Source organism: Dryobates pubescens, chromosome 1, assembly GCF_014839835.1.
Source record: "Dryobates pubescens isolate bDryPub1 chromosome 1, bDryPub1.pri, whole genome shotgun sequence".
Lineage (NCBI taxonomy): Eukaryota > Metazoa > Chordata > Aves > Piciformes > Picidae > Dryobates > Dryobates pubescens.
In genome coordinates this window covers 27,262,825-27,281,689 of record NC_071612.1, presented here as the reverse complement: position 1 = coordinate 27,281,689, position 18,865 = coordinate 27,262,825, and the positions used below count along the sequence as shown (strand labels likewise).

The 18,865-nt window shown below is 51.6% G+C and overlaps 1 protein-coding gene across 1 annotated transcript in view; it reads left to right on the top strand.

Annotated features, from left to right (window-relative positions):
* The first annotated feature begins 683 nt into the window (after positions 1 to 683).
* Positions 684 to 18,865, top strand: part of DLC1 (DLC1 Rho GTPase activating protein) — a 101,925-nt gene continuing 83,743 nt past the window's right edge. The window contains exon 1 of the mRNA XM_009902731.2: positions 684 to 964. Coding sequence (XP_009901033.2) covers positions 850 to 964 — 115 coding nt within the window. The 5' untranslated portion in view covers positions 684 to 849. The remainder of the gene's footprint in view (positions 965 to 18,865) is intronic.

Genomic DNA, 18,865 nt, shown 5'->3' with positions numbered 1-18,865 from the left:
TATTTCCATACATAATATTAGGAGAGGAATGAAAGTCTCAGCTACCTCTGCTCCTCCCTCGGGGAAGCCACAGGACACAGTAATCAATTAAAAAGGGCAAACCAAGCAAGGTCAAATGGCTTCACTTACTGTGGCTATTCATCTCAGAAACTCTACAGCTGGAGCCTTATCTTTCCCTTCAGCAGAGCACAGAGGGCCCAGTTCCCCCCTCTTGCTTTTTTTTTAACTCCCCACCTCTCTTCTTTTCCTTTCACTCTTTCAATTTCCATCCCTTCCTTGCTGCCCTGCCATGAGGTATGGGCAGGGGAGTCGGAAGCCTGTGCCACAGGCAGGGTGCCATGCAAGGAAAACATGGTAACCCCATAAAATACCCAAGCTGCAGAAACTTCAGCTTACGTGTTCTACTTCTTACCTTTTTCCTGTCAAAACATGAAAGATGACCTGAAATATCAGTTAAGCAGGGAAATATTATCCTAATAAATGAGCATGCAAGTATGTGCCTGGTAAGTTATTTGATTAAACAGGAAGCTAGAATCCTACAGCTATCCACAAATAAAGCCCCAAATCTGAATGACTGTATCGTTAGCTCATTTGTAAACTGTTCCAGATGTAAGGCTCTGGCAGCCTTCCAGGAGGCTGGCTGCGGGCTGAGCTCTCCTGCATCCGCAGTGAGAACTGCAATGCCTGACTCTTCGAGGCAAAGCTCCGCGGGGCTGATGACAAATCACATAAAGTAACAACCTGCCTGCCTCTGAAGAGCGATTCAGACCCATCTCCAGGAAAAGAATGCCCCCCTTCGCGGGGCCGAGCCGCAGCCCTCCGGATCTGGATGTGTGATCGATCTGCATTATGCATCACCCGCTGAAAGCCCCTCTGAGGAGGTCGTTCAGTGATCATATCAGGGACTCCACTGCTAGAGCCTTGGATGTTATCTGGAAGAACACGAGAGACAGACGACTGGCAGGTGAGAAGGACATTACTTAAGCATGTTCTGAGATGCCTAAGAGACCATAATCAATGACGGTGATTAGTGGTTGTGATCTGCACGGTGCCTCTGAGGACCTGCCCAGCCTTTCGCTTCCCTGCCGTGTCACTGTGGTGCTGTGCCCGTGCTGGGGCTGTGTGCTCCTCTAACTAGATTAGATAACCACCAGCTAGGAGAGCAGGAGTGGGTTTGGTCTGCTGCTCGGTGCGAGCTGCTCAGGCTGCCGTGTGCTGAAGCCCTGAGCTCGGCTGGGAGCTCAGCCCTGCGCTGCAGCGCGCTGCCTTCCCGGCCCTTGCAGCCAGGGAGAGTGTCAGTGGGACTAGCTGGGCTGTGCAGGGAGCCGCTGCTGGTATTTCCTCTGGCAAGGACTGAGCTCCGAGTGAGTGCCAGGTACGGCAGCGCCAGGCTTCGGAGCTAGAAATTCCCAGCCAGCCACAGGCTTACGCTGCAGATCTTGATGGTGACTTCTGAAAACTCGAGGCAAACCATAATAGAGGACTGGAGGAGAGGATAATTTAGCTCACTTTACATTCCTGCTCTGTTATGATCTGTCTGTTAGACTGACTGCTTTCCATTCTCCCTGCTGTGGTTGCTCCTCCTGTTAGTGCAGGGTGAGGGGTTCCAGTGCGGGCAGCAGAGATGCTCCCTGGGTGTGCCCTGCCGGAGGCATCCGGGGCTGTTTGTCCCGCAGGGAGGGAAGGAGGTAGGAGAAATGTGGATAATGATAAGATCAAGGGTGAGATGACCAAGAGGCAGCCCGGATGGCTCTCTAATGTAAACTGAACTTTCACATCGTTCTCCTGCACTGGAGTTTTGGAGAAACAAGAGCAGCTAAGTGCATGACAGCCACCCCTGATGGTGTGCTGCTTCCAAACCCCACTGCAGCAATGGGGCACTGAGTGACCCTGGCCGGGGCAGACACACAGGGAGGAAAACTTGCTTTAAATTAGAGGAACTCATATAAACCTTGTTCTGCCCACTGTGGCTAGACCAGCTCTGTGCCTGTTGCCACAGATGGGCAAAGGACCTCAACTGTGTCACTGTTTCACAGTGAAGCCTCGTGGGCACAGGGGATGGGCACGTTACACCAACCAACATGGCAGTGCTGTGAAAGTGCTGGACACTGACCTCTGTTCCATGGCAAAGTGAACCCAGAGGCATGTTAGAAAACTGGACTGCAGCTTAAAGGCTGCAGGGCTCAGAGCAGCAGTCCCAGCACAGGTCCTGATGTTTGGGACGTTGCTGAAGCTGCCCTGGAAGGAGCACTGAGAGGAAAGCAATTCCTAGTGAGAAGACATGGACACTGTAGACAGCTATAAAAGGGAAGCTGGTGGGGCCAAGTCAGCTTTTGTTTCATCTGCTTGCTGCCTGGTCAGCTGGACACTTGTTTACCCTGGCACTCGCTCCCATTCCACCTGCTAGAGATGTTTATATGACCGCTTTGAAGTCAGCTTTGCAATTTACAGTTCAGCTCAGCCTGGCATTTGCATCAGCAGGCTCCCAGTGCCTTTGGCTTGTGTCCATGGAGGACAACTTCCCCAAGTGTCTTGGGCAGAACAGTTCTCCTCTCCGTGGCTGGGAGGCTGGCGTGCAGTGCCACTGAGGGGATGGTGCTGCTGGTGACCCACACGTGCCAGCACGCAGGCTGTATCGGCGTGTGGGCAGGCCTTGATAACTGCTTATTTTTAACCTCCCATATGATTGTCAAATAGGTGAGGGGGAGGCAGCTGCTAACTCTGCCTCTTGAGACTGTGTCACGTTCCCAGAGCCCAGGGGCGGCCCTGAGCCCCCAGCCCCTCCGGCTGCGCTGATAGTGGTTGGCACGTTCTGATTCTGCTCGGCAGAGGGCTGTGAGCCCTCACAGCTTTTATCAATGCAAGGCTTAGATGCTCGAGGACCCTTCAAAGCAGTGACAGTTCCATTTTCCAGGCTGTGCTTCTCAGCCCACAAGTGTATTTGGACTGCTGTCAGCCAGAGAGCCAGGGAACAGCAGGCTGAGGGAAAAACAACAGGTTAAAGCCCCAGTAGCTCCAGGATGGGACTGGGGTGGGTATCAGGGTGTATGCCTCAAAATGATTCATGAACAACAGAGATTCAGGAAGAGGAACAAAACAGCAACAGGCTGTGGTGGTGTTCTGTTTGCTCTCTGGACTATCAGCAGTTCAAACTGCTGACTACTGAAGAACGGTCAGGAAGGGTCAGGACACTGAAAGAAGAAATCCATCTAGCACAGCAATTCCTGTTATCAGGACACACCCTCTGCAAGGCACATGGCACTTGCCAAGGAAAGGGGGAAACGGGAGAGAGGCATTCTGCAGGGAAAAGGCATCCAGAAAACTCTCCCAACTTGGTCTATTCTATTCTAAAGTGTTCTGCCTTGTAGAAACAAGCTACCTGCTAGGCTGCACACAGGAACAGCAAACCAGGCTCCAGCAGCATCTGACCCACTCATCAAACAGGCAGCACCAGCCAGCTCCCAGCTCGGGGAAATAGCCCTGAAAAGATCTTTTCCTTTAGATCATGGAGGCTTGATGGCACCAAAGAAAGGCAGCATTAGTCTTGGACAAAAAAACCCACCACCAAACAAAAAGCCACAGAAGTCTTTAAAAGGCTACTAAAGTTGCATGGAACTAAAGGGTTGTAGCTAAAGGTGCTCCGATTTTGAGCTGACCCAGTAAATGTATGCAGATGGAGAAGGGTTGTCCCCTCCCATCACCCCTGCCTGCTGCCCTACCCTGGCGGAGCACAGCAGAGCAGCATCCTCACGTTGCTCTGGAGCCCTAGCACCAGAGCTGAGTTACTGACATGCTACAGAAACACAAGGGGGAACCTTTTCCCTGTGAGGGTGGCAGAGCCTGGAGCAGGCTGCCCAGAGAGGTTGTGGAGTCTCCTCTGGAGCCTTCCCAACCCCACCTGGATGTGTTCTGGGTGCTCCTGCTCTGGCAGGGGCTTGGACTGGGTGATCTCTGGAGGTCCCTTCCAGCCCCTAACATTCTGTGATCCATAGAATTGTAGAATCACAGAGTGGTCTGGGTTGGAAGGGACCTCCAGAGATCACCCATTCCAACTTCCCTGCAGTCAGCAGGGACATCCCCAACTAGATCAGGTTGCCCAGGGCCTCTTTGAGCCTCACCTTGAATATATCCAGGGATGGGGCCCTAGCCACCTCCCTGGGCAACCTGTTCCAGTGTTCCACCACCCTCCTGGAGCAGAACTTGTTCCTCACATCCAATCTCAATCTGCTCTGCTCTAGTTTGAAGCCATTGTCCCTGCAGGCCTTTGCAAACAGCCTCTTTCCATCCTTCTTGTAGCTCCCTTCAGGTCCTGGCAGGCTGCTCTTAGCTGTCCCCTCATATACTCTGTGATTCTGTGTGCACCCTCTGCTAGCATCCCATCAGACAGAGCAGCCTGGGGTTCAGGCAGCTGGGGCCCAGCACACTTGTACAAATGTGCCTTACTCTTCTGCCATATGCTGGTGTACTATTGCTATTGCAGAAACATGGCATGGATTTGGAGGAGCAGCAAATTGCAGCTTGGCATAGTCACAGGATGGTCAAACTGCATTTGGTATCCCCTGGGTGACTTGTCTGTCTTAGCCTGCTCCAAGGCAACCTAGATGTGTCTCTATGGACAAGCCTGCTGATCATAACATCTGGAAAACTAATCAATAAACAGCTCACTAAACAGGATGGAAGCCTTTCCGATTGCTGGGACATCAAAAGGGCCCAGCAGAGAGGTTGGTCTCTTTTCCCAGGTACCCAGAGACAGGGTGAGAGGAAATGGGTTTGAGTTGTGCCAGGGGAGGGTTAGGCTGGACCTGAGGGAAAGCTTCTCTGGTGAGAGAGTGGTGAGGGGTTGGAACAGGCTGCCCAGGGAGGCGGTGGAGTCCCCATCCCTGGAGCTGTTCAAGGAGCTGTAGATGTGGAGCTGCAGGATGTGGTTTAGTGGCCATGGTGGTTGGGTTGTGGCTGGACTGATGATCCTAAAGGTCTTCTCCAACTTTAATGATTCATGATTCTCTGATTCCCTGCCTCCTTATGCACTGCAACATCTGGGAGTGTAAGACTTGCTCATTCTCCAATGATTTCCAGCTCCTGGTTATACTTCTAGGCATATGCTCAGCTACTCATAGGGGGAGAGAAAGGAGTGTGCATCTCTGGGAAGATTTGCCAGCTGCAGGTTAAAGTGCTTTGCATTGCAGATTACCTGTCCCTGAAATTCGTACTCCTGCAGGAGAGAAGTGGCTGCTCGAGGTGTTGGCTTTGTTCTGAGGTTGGAGAGAGATTTACAGTGTGTGTGGGTGAGATAAGGGGTTAGAAAGCAGATACGCTGCAGAACCTGAGACCCCTTGAAATACAGCTTGAGATCTGTCGCTGCTTGGCTGTATCAGCGTCTCTAGGAAATTCCTGCCCCTCCAGCTGGAGACAGCTTCCTGGAGCCCTGCTGCTCTGCTCAGGCTCTTACAGGAATGCTCCAAGTGGCCGGGAGGTGGAGAATGACGAGGCCTGGGTTTGGTGTGTGTTTGCAAACAGACTGCAGCGTGTCGTTGTACACAGACTGTAATTTATAGAGAAGCGAGAGGAGAAGAGTCAGCAGCGATGGGCTGACAGCAGCAGCGATTTGCATCACAGAGCAGGCAGAGCACCCTGCCTGCAGAGGAGAATCGAGGCTTTATTCTGCTCGGGGGGAGGCAACGATGCCGTTTCCTCCCTCCCAGAGCCCTCAGGAGCTCTCTTGTTATCCAAGGAATTGCTGCACAGGTTTGTAGTGTAAGAGCCTCTTGGGGAAAACATCAGCTTCATCCCTGTGCTGCATCATCCTTCCACACTCAGAATTAGCACATTTCTATCATGGGCTCACAGGATGTTAGGGGTTGGAAGGGACCTCAGGAGATCACCCAGTCCAACCCCTCTGCAGGAGCATAGGGTCCAGCACAGGTCACACAGGAACACATCCACACGGGGCTGGGAAGTCTTCACAGAAGGAGACTCCACAACCTCTCTGGGCAGCCTGCTCCAGGGCTCTGGGACCCTCACAGGGAAGAAGTTCCTCCTCACATTGAGGTGGAACCTCCTGTGCTGGAGTTTCCATCCATTGCCCCTTGTCCTGTCCCAGGGTGCAACTGAGCAGAGCCTGTCCCCTCCTTCCTGACCCCCAGCTGTCAGACATTCAGAGCCATTGACCAGATCCCTCTCAGCCTTCTCCTCTCCAGACTGAACAGCCCCAGGGCTCTCAGTCTCTCCTCCCCAGGCAGTGCTGCAGTCCCTTCAGCATCCTTGGAGCCCTCCCTTGAACTCTCTCCAGCAGATCTCTGTCCCTCCTGAACTGGGCAGCCCAGAACTGGATGCAATATTCCAGGTGTGGCCTCTCCAGGGCAGAGCAGAGGGGGAGGAGAACCTCCCTGGCTCTGCTGGCCACACTCCTCTGAATGCCACCCAGGATCCCATTGTCCCTGTTGGCCCCCAGGGCACATTGCTGTCGATGCAGAACTTGCTGCCCAGCAGCACTCCCAGGTCCTTCTCCTTGGGGCTGCTCTCCAGCAGATCACCTCCCAGCCTGTGCTGCTGCAGTTTATTCTTCTTCCTCAGGTGCAGGACTTTGCACTGATCCTTGCTGAACCTCATCAGGTTCCTCCCTGCCCAGCTCTCAGTCTGTCCAATCCAGCAGCCACCCTGGTGCTGTCTTCAGGATTTGAGGGATGTGTAGATGAGGAGCTCAGTCCCAGGGCACTTCAGCAAGCAGGGTGTTTTCCAAATAACTTCGTGTGGAATTCCCAGGAAACCAACAGGGTTTTTATGAGCATGGGCTCCCAAGCCCTGGGTGGCACTGGGGCAGCAGCACTGTGCCTCTGCTGAAAGTGTTTCCTTATGAGAGGCAGCCAGGAGGCCTCCTCTCTCCCTGCTCTTTGCACATCCTTATGCACTCCCCAGGAGCAGGGGCTCCTGACTCCCAGACCTAGCTCCCCAGCCTGTGTTATTTCTGCACCCAGCAGATGTTTTGCACATCCAACTGACCATTGCATATCTGAAGCATTCCTGCAAGCTGCTGCAAGTGCTGAGCTGCTCTGGGCCTGGTTTGGAAGGGGCCTCGCTCACCAAATGCCTCTGCTGGCAGCTGGACACCCTTCCTTACGTCAGGGCTGGAGGATGAGCTCCAGATGCTGTGACTTACTGAGTTTTTCATTAACTTCTTAGCAGTTTTGTCTCTTTTTTGTTTACTAACTGCAGCTTCTTGACTCCAGCTCACATATGTGTGTTAGTGGGGAGGAGAGGGAGAGGAGCTGCAGAGGAGGGGGGCAGCCAGGGAAAGGGAAGGAGTGCCTGGCCTGCATCCAAGAGAACTGATCTCTCTTATTACAGTGTGCTCTTCAGGCCAGGCAGCCTCTGGGAAGGTCAGCTCCAGCTGATAGGAAGAGCTTTGCCAAGCTGCTATTTTCAGTCCAAATGAGCTATATGATTTGCTAATTGCCTTCTAATTTAGGAGTAAACATGCTAAGCTATAAAGACAACAGGAAAGCGGGACAGGAGATAATATTGATGGCAACCTCTTGAACTTTGCATTTGCAATTATTCCTAATCCTGCCTGCCACACAGAGAGTATTTATGACTCTGAGGGAATGCCACTGGGGCAGCAGACACGGGAGGCAGCCCAGCTACCCTGCTGGCTCCACACTGGGAAATAGCTGAGCCCTTCTCTCGGGGAAGATGTTGGCAATAAAAAGGAGCACAGAATCTCCACCAGGCAGAGCCAGGCAGCTGTGCAGTGAGATGGTTTATGTGTTTGCTAATTTTACATCACAGAATTCCACAGGCAGGAATTTCAACCGTTTCTAAAGGCTAATTCCTCCAGCTCTTTCCCACTGCAGATGCTGCTGGCAGCACAGCTCCCCTGACCAGGCACATCCCCTGAGGAGGCTGAAGTGGATTTCCAGAAACTGCCCAAGTTTCCATTTAGCATTTCGTGTAGCCAGGCAGTGGAAGCCCCAACACCAGAGCACACTGCCTGCTTGGCTGAGCCCCTCACTGACCACTGCAGCACCCTCAGCACAGGGGAAGAAAGGGACACCAAGAAACTCCTGGTTTGAGCAGATTAGCATCTGTACCACAGTTACTGTCAGTGCTGAGGGGGAGGAGATGTACTGTCAGAAGCCATCTGAATATATGTCTTGTGCACCAAAGCAAAACACAGAGGTCTGGCAGACAAACACAGGCAGAGAATTTAGCAGTTCATTCAGCTTCCTCCTGCAATGCCACGATGACCATTTTGCAGGGACCCAAGGGCTGTGTGGAGGAACAGGGAAGAGAAAGAATGTGCCAGATTCTGGCCATGCAGGAGGTCCCTCACTGCAGGAGAGGCTGCTCATTGCTATCAGCATTGCCAGACTGTGGGGAGATCCATTAGTTCAATGTTGGAGTTGTGAATTGTTGTAGTTTGAGCTGGGTGCCCCCCTGGTGCATTCACTTCCTGTGTCCAGAAGTCCAGCCCAGAGGGATGGACACAGGAAATTGTGTATTTCCTACCATAATTCTTTGCACCACTATAAGATCCAGTGCGGAGTCTGGCACTTCCTCTTTCCTTCCCTCTCCGAGACTTGGTAACTGGGGGAGAGATCTCCCGGCCATGGGCCTGATTGGGCCCAAGGCCACAGGGGGATGGGCAGTCTCAGGCCTGGCCAGCTGAGACTAGCCCAGCAGAGGGAGGGGGAAGAAGGAGCCCTGGGGGTTTTGGATGCACCCTCAGGTGGGGATGGGATCTTTCTTTGTCACTGCCTTTGGGTTTTCTGTAACATTCACTGCTTTCTATTTAAACTTTCATCACTTTTGCAATCCGTTTGCCTGAGTCGTTATTTCTGCCTGTGGTGGGGAGGGGACCTGCCCCAACCCATTACATTTTTGGCGCCCAACGTGGGGCGCCAAAAAAAAGAGTGTGTGGTGGTTTGAAAGGAAAGGCTCTGCTTTCCCTCCCCCACTGAGAAAGAGACCACGGCTAAACCCAGTCGGAGAAATGAGATTATATTTTACAAGGAAACAGATTCTATGTAACACAACAAATACAGGGATTTTACAGTATATACAGGAATATACAGCCAATGAACTCAACCAGAAACCAGACCCCCCACAGAGGGGGCTTACCCCTGTGCCCCCTTCACCCCCCTACCTCCCTTCTCCCCCAAAGAGGTAGAAGAAGAGACGAGGACGGTTAACAGGGCAGGAAAGGAATAAAGGCCTTGCACAGGGAGTTAGTATCTTATCTTAGTTGGCCAGAATCCCAGAAGCAGATCCAGCCGAGAGGGACAGCGAAGGAAGGAAGACTGAGAGAAAGTTCCCAGCTCCCCCGGGTCCAATCTGACCTCCCACAATCCTACCAATGAAATTCGTTTAGAAAACCAAAATATTTTACGAACATTTAGCCAGTGTGCCCCTTCCTTAAAGGCACAGTGTCAAACGGCCACATGAATGTGTTTGTCTGAGGGTGCTCTGTGTGTCCAAAACTTGAAGGGATCCTGCAGGAAGGCTGCAGAGGGACTTCTCCTCAGGCTGTCTGCAGACAGGCCAAGGGGCAATGGTTTGAAGCTGAGGCAGAGCAGGGTCAGAGTGGAGCTGAGGAAGAAGTTGTTCAGCAGGAGGCTGCTGAGACTCTGGCCCAGGCTGCCCAGGGAGGCTGTGGCTGCCTCCTGCCTGGGGATGCTGAAGGCCAGGCTGGATGAGGCCTTGAGCAGCTGAGTGTAGCTGAGAGGTGTCCCTGGGCATGGTGGGAGGTTGGAGGAGAGGAGCTCTGAGCTCCCTTCCAGCCTGAGCCAGCCTATGACTCTGCAGGGTGGTGTTGAACCCCACCCAGGGATGAGCTTCTAGCAGCACTTCCACACACAGCTCTGTACTAAAGCAATGGGAAAGCAAAAAGCTTTCCAGTGCAAATGAAAGCAGCATGAGCAGCCTGGCAAAGAGAAGTCTGCTTTTCTCTCAGTCAGGTTGTTGCAGAGCAATTAGTAGTGGGGGGCTGGGGGAATTGTGTGTGATCTTGCTGCAAAAAAGAGCATTCAGAGGAGAACAAAAGTCTGGCAGGTTTCAGTATGCCAAGAAGCCTTGGCTAGAAGTGCAGAGGGTAGTTGCCTAAGTCAATTTGAACACTGGTTTGGACTCCTGCTGTTTTTAACTGGTGGGGCAGTGCCAGGGACTCGTGTACAGGATCTGAAGAAGAAAGCTCTGATCTGGTTCCTAACATGAGAAGGTTCTGCCTAAAAAAGTCTCCTAGTGCTGAGCCCAGAGGAGCCAGATTGCCATCAGACATTGATGTGGACGAATTTGTTTGTTGTTCTGCTGGAAGAATCTGCTGAATGGACATATTCCCAGTTCCTGCTCTCTGCTACCAAAGTGCTGACCATGCTCTTCTGCACACCCTGTATTTTGGAGTCCTAAGAACCTAGTGAGAATTACCTGGTGGGTCAAATCCTGACATTCAACCTTGTAGCCAGGATTAGAGTTTTGGCCACAGCTGTAGTAGTGGGGGGAAGGAAGCTGCTGCTTCCATGGGATTCTTTTCCATCTCTATTCTAGGAGTCCATGCAGTGTGTAGGTATGACTCCTGCTGTGTTGCTTGGCCTCTTGAGTTTCTGCAAGAGGGTGTAGTGAATGAGATAAGAAGCATCCTGCAGCCAAACCAACCCTCTAGTCAGAACATTTAAAGTTCTCTTCCTCACCTTCAGGTCTAACTTTGCAGTGGGCCCAGAGCCCCCTGGCAAGCTCTTTATTGGTAGAGGATGACTTCATCTCTTTGCATCTCTGCTCATATGGAACAGCCATGGATCCTTTCCTAAGGCCACAAGGAGCATTGTGATCAATGCTCTGACCTTGTACATTGAGTGCTAAAAACATCTCACACTGTAACTGTCACAGCCAGGCTGGATGAGGCCTTGGGCAGCTGAGTGCCTTTGAGAGGTGTCTCTGCGGAGAGGTTGGAGGGGATGAGCTCTGAGGTCCCTTCCAACCAGAGCCAGTCTAGGACTGGGTGATGTATTTTATTGCAAAGAGTTCAGCTGTGCCTTTCCTGAGTTTTCAAGCTCTAATGATTGTGATTCTTATGCTCTTTGGGGGAGAAAACTCTCTGCAGGCTGTTAGAAGCCTCCAGCAAGCACTGGGATACTTCAAGCAGGAGGGAAAATGACTGCAAATATTTACCACTGGCATCAGCACAAGCATTACAGAAACACAGGCTGCCTGGCTTCTCTCCCAGCCATGCCAGCTTTTAGGGGGACTTGAAGCCACTTCTCAATTTGAGTCTGTTCTTTGAATGTACTTGGTAAAATCTGTTTCATTCTCGGGGCAGATGTTGTCATCTGCGGGCTTTAAGGTTTAGCCTGCAACCTAACACAGTGAAATGCTACATCTGCTCAGGCTGCTACTCTGTACTGCTTCAAAAGAAACCTCCTCCTCTACCTGTTAGAGATACAGGAGTGCAATGGAGTATGTCACAGCATCCTAGACTGGCCCAGGCTGGAAGGGACCTCAGAGCTTAGCTCCTCCAACCTCCACACCATGCCCAGGGACACCTCTCAGCTACACTCAGCTGCTCAAGGCCTCATCCAGCCTGGCTTTCAGCACCCCCAGGCAGGAGGCAGCCACAGCCTCCCTGGGCAGCCTGGGCCAGAGTCTCAGCTCCCTCCTGCTGAACTTCTTCCTCAGCTCCACTCTAACCCTGCTCTGCCTCAGCTTCAAACCATTCCCCCTTGGCCTGTCTGCAGACACCCTGAGGAGAAGTCCCTCTGCAGCCTTCCTGCAGGATCCCTTCAGGTGCTGGCAGGCAGCTCTGAGGTCCCCCCAGAGCCTTCTTTTCTACAGGCTGAGCACCCCCAACTCCCTCAGCCCATTCCCATAGTAACTGCACAATTGTGTTCCATGGCATTTAAACTTTACTGGATCTCTGAAGGTTTTTGTTCTTCAGCTGGACAGATGCAGAGCTTGAGCTTAGCTGGGGAAGCTTTGTCAGTATCCTGTAACAGGCTGCTGGACTGGAAGCCATAAAGTTAGATTAGCTGGCATGGAAGTAGCTTTTCAGTGCAGAGAATGTGAACAGCTTATGTCTAACCAGGAGCAAGGGATTGTGCAGGTCTGAGAGCAGCAAAGCAAGAGTGTAGGCCAGCAGAAGAACAGGAGCAAGCTGAAGACAGGTATGTTGGTGAGGTCTCAGAGGTGAGAAAAGGGCAGTCCATGTCTCTCAGGCTTTCAGAGGTGTAGAAATCATCCAGCAAGACTGAGCATTCCCACTCCTGGCTTGTACCCTGACACTCAGATGCCACTGCAGCATTTATGGGCAACCATAAAACCTAATTCCTTTCCCAGTACCCCACTGCCTGAATTCCTATTTTGTTCTATCATCAGCTCAGGTCTGTGTGTAAGCAGGGAGGTAACAACCACCTCATCTCTGTCATTTTTGTTTTCCCCAGACTGAAAAAAGAGCAAAAGTGGCTGCCAAGACACCTGGCTTAGTGCTCTCCTGTGCCCCTATGCCTCTCCCATGCTTTCATCAGTAGTAGCTATAATGCCTCCTCTGCTCCTAGGACATCTTATATTGTAGTGTCACTGGGGTTAGCATCCTCAGACAGCACAGCTGAAAGCTGAAACCAGTAGTTTCTGATCCCTGAGCCCACCACTGCTTTTAATAAGCTCTCCTGAAGCTGTTAGGAATTAAAGGTCATTACAGCTCTGTGTATATTTGAGCTATTTGGCAAAATTAGCTTGCCATGGTGGCCTGGTGGGGAAGGAGCAGCACATGTGGTTCCATTTCTTTGGAGCTACCACAGCAAGATGTAATTTCAAACATGAGGTTTCAGTATCCACCACCTGGGGGAAAGCTCCACAGGGATTTAACTCTTCTCTGCCCCCTTCATTCGAGACCGCTCGCCCCAGCTCTCGCTTTGTCTTCGCTGCCTCTCTCCGTTTCCCTGCCATCCCCGCAGCTCTCCAGCAGGGGCCAGCTCGCAGCATTAGCGGCCAGGCTGCTGCAGACCAGGACAGACGGCAGCCAGCTGCCCTGTCAGGCCTGCAGCAGGTGCTGAGCACTCACCAGTGTCTCTGCTGCACAGCCATGGTGTGGAGGGGAGGGGTGCCCGAGGGCAGGGGGCTCACGGCAGCCAGAAACACAGCCCGGGGTTTAGTTTGAATTCGTTTGAATCAGAGAAAGGTTTGGTACTGTGTGATGTGCTGCAAGGAAGGGATCAGAGTTACAGCAGGAGGAAAAGGGATCTCAAAAGAAAATTAAAAAAAAAAAAATAGGAAAGAAAAAGAAATAATAATAAAAAAGTAAATAAAATGGAAAAATGAAATTAAAAGGGAAAAAATGAAATGAACAGGGGGAAAGAAACACAAAGAAATGAAGAAAAAGGAGGGTAAAGGGAAATAAAAAGGGGAAAGGGAGGTAAAGAGGAAACAAGACATAAAGAGGAAACAAGGAATAAAAATGAAAAAGGGAAGAAAGGCAATAAAAAAGAGATAGGGAAAAGGGAAATAAACAGGGGGAAAATCAATAAATGGCAAAAAGAAATAGAGGAAAAAAGGAAATAAGGGAAAAAAAGACATCAAACAAAAAGAAAGGAAGGTGAGGGGGAAGAGTATTGAAACACTTAGCTCAACAGCAAGCTTAGGCCCAGTGCCGAGGGGCTTTCTGCCTCTCAGCCTGTGCTTTCAAGCCAGTACATCAAACTGTCCAGAGCAGCATCCCCCCAGGCACAGCCTCCCCCTGCCCAGATGTCCAGAGGCATCTCTTGGGAGCAGCTTGGTGGTGCTCATCTGATTGCTTCTGTTATGGAAACAGTGTCCAGTTCCAAAGGTTGCTAAATCTGCTGTCCTGTAAATCTGCTTTTCTCCTCTTTGGTCAGTACTTGTCTGGCTGCTCACAAGGAGCTGAGGGGGCCTGAGGGGAAGTGAGGCTCAGCAGAGAAGGCTTGCTCTGAGCAGGGGTACCCCAGGACTTCCAGTGGTGCTGTGCTTTATTCTGGGAGCAGAGCAGGTCAGCATGCACTCTCCTGGCTCACCATGAGCACTTGCTGGAAAGCCTGAGGAACAGACTCCCAGAGCATTCAGAGATCAGCTAGGAAGTGTTTCACAGGACTGAGGCTGGTCTGGAGGAGTTCTGGAAAAGCAGACTGCATCTTATGCCTGGCCAGGGGGGGCTTTGTTCCTGCAACTTTTTCCATGTTTCTGAATGATCAGAGGAGCTGGGCAATGGGAACATCAGCCCCTCTACCCTAAGCAACAGAGCTAAAATCTCTGCATGGAGTTGTTCTGTGTCCTTCCCACTTGTGTGAGTGCTGGCATGCAATGGAGTGAAAGGCAGGGTCAAAGCAGGCCCTTGGGTTCACTGGATATTGGAGCAGAAAGCAAGAAGAGTCATGGTGACCCTTACAGGGAATCCCACCAAGATGTAAGGGCAAATTTCAGGTTGCTAATTGCCATTAGCCACCTCTTGGCCATCTGAGTGCTCCTGGGGTGCAGCAAAGTCATGGTGCTTGCAGCAGAAAGGTGCCCAGCACCGCTGTTTGAGGAGAGCCAGAGCAAAACACTGAGAAGTCTTAGAAAGAGAGGAGGTGGAAATGAAATTCCTGCTCCAGCCCTTGGATCATCTCTGTGGCCTCCTCTGGCCTCAAGTGTTTCTCACTTTTCCTCCTCACCCTCTCCAATGTTAGATTTATTTACTAAATTAATGTGTTCTACTAAATGTTTTTACACCTTCTCTGGAAGCCACACTCTGCTAGCTGCAAGAAACCAAAAATGGGAAATAGTCTTGGAAAAGGAAAAAAAAAGTCCAGGGCAGGGCTTGTAGTCAAAATGTACTTCCATGGAGTGGCAGCACCATAGATTTGCAGGAGAACCAAGAGCTCTTTGCTGTATCAGACACCCCCTTGGCCCTTGTAGCTCAGTGTGAGCTGCACTGCATCGTTACACAAGCTGTAACACACAAAAATGTCCCTGTAGGTAGAAAGAAAAGATGGAGCTGTGCCCAGACGTGCCTGTTAAGCAGGCAGGTTTATTGTTGTCCATGGGACGGCAATGTGCCCTGGTGGCCAAGAGAGCCAATGGGATCCTGGGGTGCAGCAAGGAAAGTGTGGCCAGGAGGGCTAGGGAGGTTCTGCTCCCCCTCTGCTCTGCCCTGCTCAGACCACAGCTGCAATCCTGTGTCCAGTTCTGGGCTCCCCAGTTCCAGAGAGACAGAGACGTGCTGGAGAGAGTCCAAGGGAGAGCCAGGGATGCTTAGGGGACTTGAGCATCTCCCCTGGGAAGAGAGACTGAGAGCCCTGGGGCTGTTTAGTCTGGAGAAGAGAAGGCTGAGAGGGATCTGATCAATGTCTATCAATAGCTGAGGGCTGGGGGTCAAGTAGAGGGGGGTAAGCTCTTTTGGGTGGTGTGCACTAGTAAGACAAGATTTCAGCTCAACAGGAGGAGAAACTTCTTTAGAGTGAGGGTGGCAGAGCCCTGGAGCAGGCTGCCCAGAGAGGTTGTGGAGTCTCCTGCTCTGGAGCCTTTCCAACCCCACCTGGATGCATTCCTGTGCAGACTGCCCTGGGTGATGCTGCTCTGGCAGGGGAGTTGGGCTGGATTCTCTCTGGAGGTTCCTTCTAACCTCTAATGTACTGTGAGACTGTGATATGTTAAGTGGGGGGGAAAGGGAAATTAGAGAGACTCAAACTGAGATGCCAAACAACACAAGACACTAGCACAAGAAGGCTGCAGCACTGACATTCACTGGAGGTGAGGGAAGGGAGCTCCTTATTCACTGCTTTCTATAAAGTCTTGTGAAGCAGCAGTAAAAAAAGAGACTCCAAACCATGCAGCTATTTCAGCAGCAGCTGGTAAACTGGACACACAGCATGGGAGGTGGATTCTGTTTTACCTCTCTTTGGTAAGGCTGTTCACAAATCCTCAGCAGCTGCCATGGCAAATAGCACTGCTGAGACAATGGCCCTTAAAGCTCTGCAAGCCTCTTCCAAACTCCAAATGAGCAGGACCTGGGCACTCTGTCTTCAAGGAAGCATTTTGTGTGTAGGTCAGGAGTGCCATGCACCTGTGGCACTCAGTGTGGTCAGTAGAGACCTGGTGTGGTCATGTACCTGCGTGACCTGAGTGCATGCCATCTGCTGTGCTGCTGAGTGTGATGGGAGTGAATAGGGCCCCCTTGGTTTGTGCAGATAAATCCTCATCAGTTTCTCCAGCCATCTGCTCTGGTTTGTGAAAGCATTTCTCAGTGTGCTACAAACCACTTTTGCTCTGGCAGACTTCAGCTTCCAGCAGAAGTAAGAATTGTCTCATTCTGCAGAATGATTTCTTTCTTCTCCCCCCTGAGTTCCTTCTCCACAGCTGAGCTGATCTGAAACTCCATTGCCTCTGTCCTCACCTTTCACACTCCTCAAACGTCCTCAGGCAGCAGACCAACTGTTTGCACAGACACCCCACTCCTGGCCAGCAGTGACCTGAGTGTTTCAGAGCTCTGCATTTACAAGATGTCAAAGTGGTTTCTTGCAGAGCAGTGCAATTCCCCTCCTGCTCTCAGCACACGAAATCGGTGAACCTAATAAAGCAGAGAAGCTTCATTAATGGCAGCAACTGTCCTGTGTGAGCAAGGAGCAGCAGCAGCCAGCAGATCAAAGGTGCCCCACACCCTTCAGCAGTGCCTGCACATCTGGTTTTGTTAGAGCCAGAGTATGCCCTAAGCCTGCTGGCTGACAGCAACAAAGCTTTGTTGCTGCTGTTCTAATATGTGCTGACTCCAGTTTTCAGCCCATCTTCTCCTAAAAACATGGAAGCATTTTATCATGAAGTTATTGGTGTGAGAGAAGCTGTGTCTCAGTTCAGCTGGGATGGGGAGAGATGAGATGCTCTGCATCTGGCTGTACCAGGAGGTAGAGGGAAAGATCAGACAGCACTGCTGCTGGAGCTAACTCTCCTGCAGAGCAGCAGCCAGCTCAGGCCTTGGTCTGCTCTTCCATCAGTGGGGGTGATCCTCTGAACAGGAGAGACAGAAATTGCCATTTGTGGGGCTTAAGAAGCCCTAAATAAAGTCCTCATAAGATCATACTCAGCTGGGACCAGGTGTGAAGAGCTGAGTCTCACTTGGCCAAAATCTCATTGAGGTTCTTTTTTGTTTGGAATCTGAGAAAAGGAGCTTAGGAGGAGGCTTCTGTCAGGACATGTGATAGGACAGGGGCCAGGGGCTTGGAACGAGAGCAGAGTAGGTTGTGATTAGGCAGCAGGAAGCTCTTCACTGTGAGGAGGGTGAGATGCTGGAATGGATTGCCCAGACATGTTGTGGCCACTTCTGCCCTGCAAGTCTGTCAGACCAAGCTGGATCAGGCTCTGGGCAGCCTGGTCTGGTCAGAGGTGTCTCTGCCCATGGCAGGGGGCTGCAACTAGATGGTCTCTTCCAAGCCATTTTCTGAATCTATGAGCTACTGCCATGTTTTCACAGCAGAGAGCTCTGTAACAGAAATCTCTTTCTGCCTTCACAGCACCACATGAGAGCACACCATGCCTGCTCCTATGTTTCCCAGCTATGTTTCCAGCCAAGCTTGTGAAGCAGATCATTGTGGAAGGTTACTCATGTTTCATAAGCACAGACTGTCATGCAGGAGTGGAGTGGTCATTAGCAATGTTCTGGAAAGCACTTTGTGAACAAGTATCTGAGCACTGAGCATGAGGCTGAGCAGCAGGCTGCTGCAACAGCTTGCCCAGGGAGGTGGTTGGGGCCCCATCCCTGGAGATGTTCAAGGTGAGGCTGGACAGTGCTCTGGGCAGCCTGATCTAGCTGGGGCTGTCCCTGCTGAGTGCAGGGGGGTTGGACTGGATGAGCTTTGGAGGTCCCTTCCAACCCAGAGCATTCTATGAGAACTGTGCTGAGCAGGAACTGCAGTGAAGAGTGAGCAAACCTCAGAGCCTGACCCAGCAGTGCACTTAGCAACACTTAGTCTGAGAGGACAGGAACAGGACTCCTATGATTGGTGCCTTCTCCTTCCATCTGGCCTGCAAAGCTGGAACCTGATCCAGTGGAGTGGAAGTGCCTTGTGTCTTGGCACATGTGTGGTTACAGGCAGTGCTCAGGGCCTGGTGGGGACAGGACCCGCTGCCCATCTGAGTTCAGCTGGCTCCTTCCCCCTGCTGCAGCAGACCGGTGATGGTGAGGTCCCGAAAGCTCCTTGCTCGGGGCTGCCTCACAGCTGTGTGCTCAGGCTTTGCTCTGTGTGTGTTTGGAGTGACTGCAGCACTCACCAGAGAAAGAGACTTCCATTTACTTGTGAGAATGAAGGAGAAGTCTGAGCAAGCTGAGCTCAGTAAATCTTCCATGCACAATAGGTCAAGAAAGCCTTCTCTCTGCTCAGGAAGGAAAACAGATCAGTTTGAGTTCTAGTGCTTCTATTTGTAACCTGGCATATTTCTTCAGCTGAAGAAGACAAACAGTGACTTTAAATAGGTCTCTTCCTTTCCTCTGGTTCATATCACTGCCCAAAGTGCTCTCCACCCTGTCCTTGTTGGAATGATATCCTTATTCATTCTTGCCCATGAAGGTTAGGTCATCCCATTCACTCCAAGTCAACAAGACAACTTGAGCAGAGCTTCAGGCCAACAGCAAATGTCACCTCTCATGAGGGCCAAGTACAGAGCAGAACTTACATCAACAGCTGGGTTCTGTACACTGGCCACACCAACCCCATGCAGAGCTACAGGCTGGGGTCAGAGGGGCTGAGAGCAGCCAGGCAGAGAGGGACCTGGGGGGTACTGGGTGACAGCAGCTGAACATGAGCCAGCAGTGTGCCCAGGTGGCCAAGAATGCCAAGGGCATCCTGGCCTGCATCAGGAGCAGTGTGGCCAGCAGGAGCAGGGAGGTCATTCTGCCCTG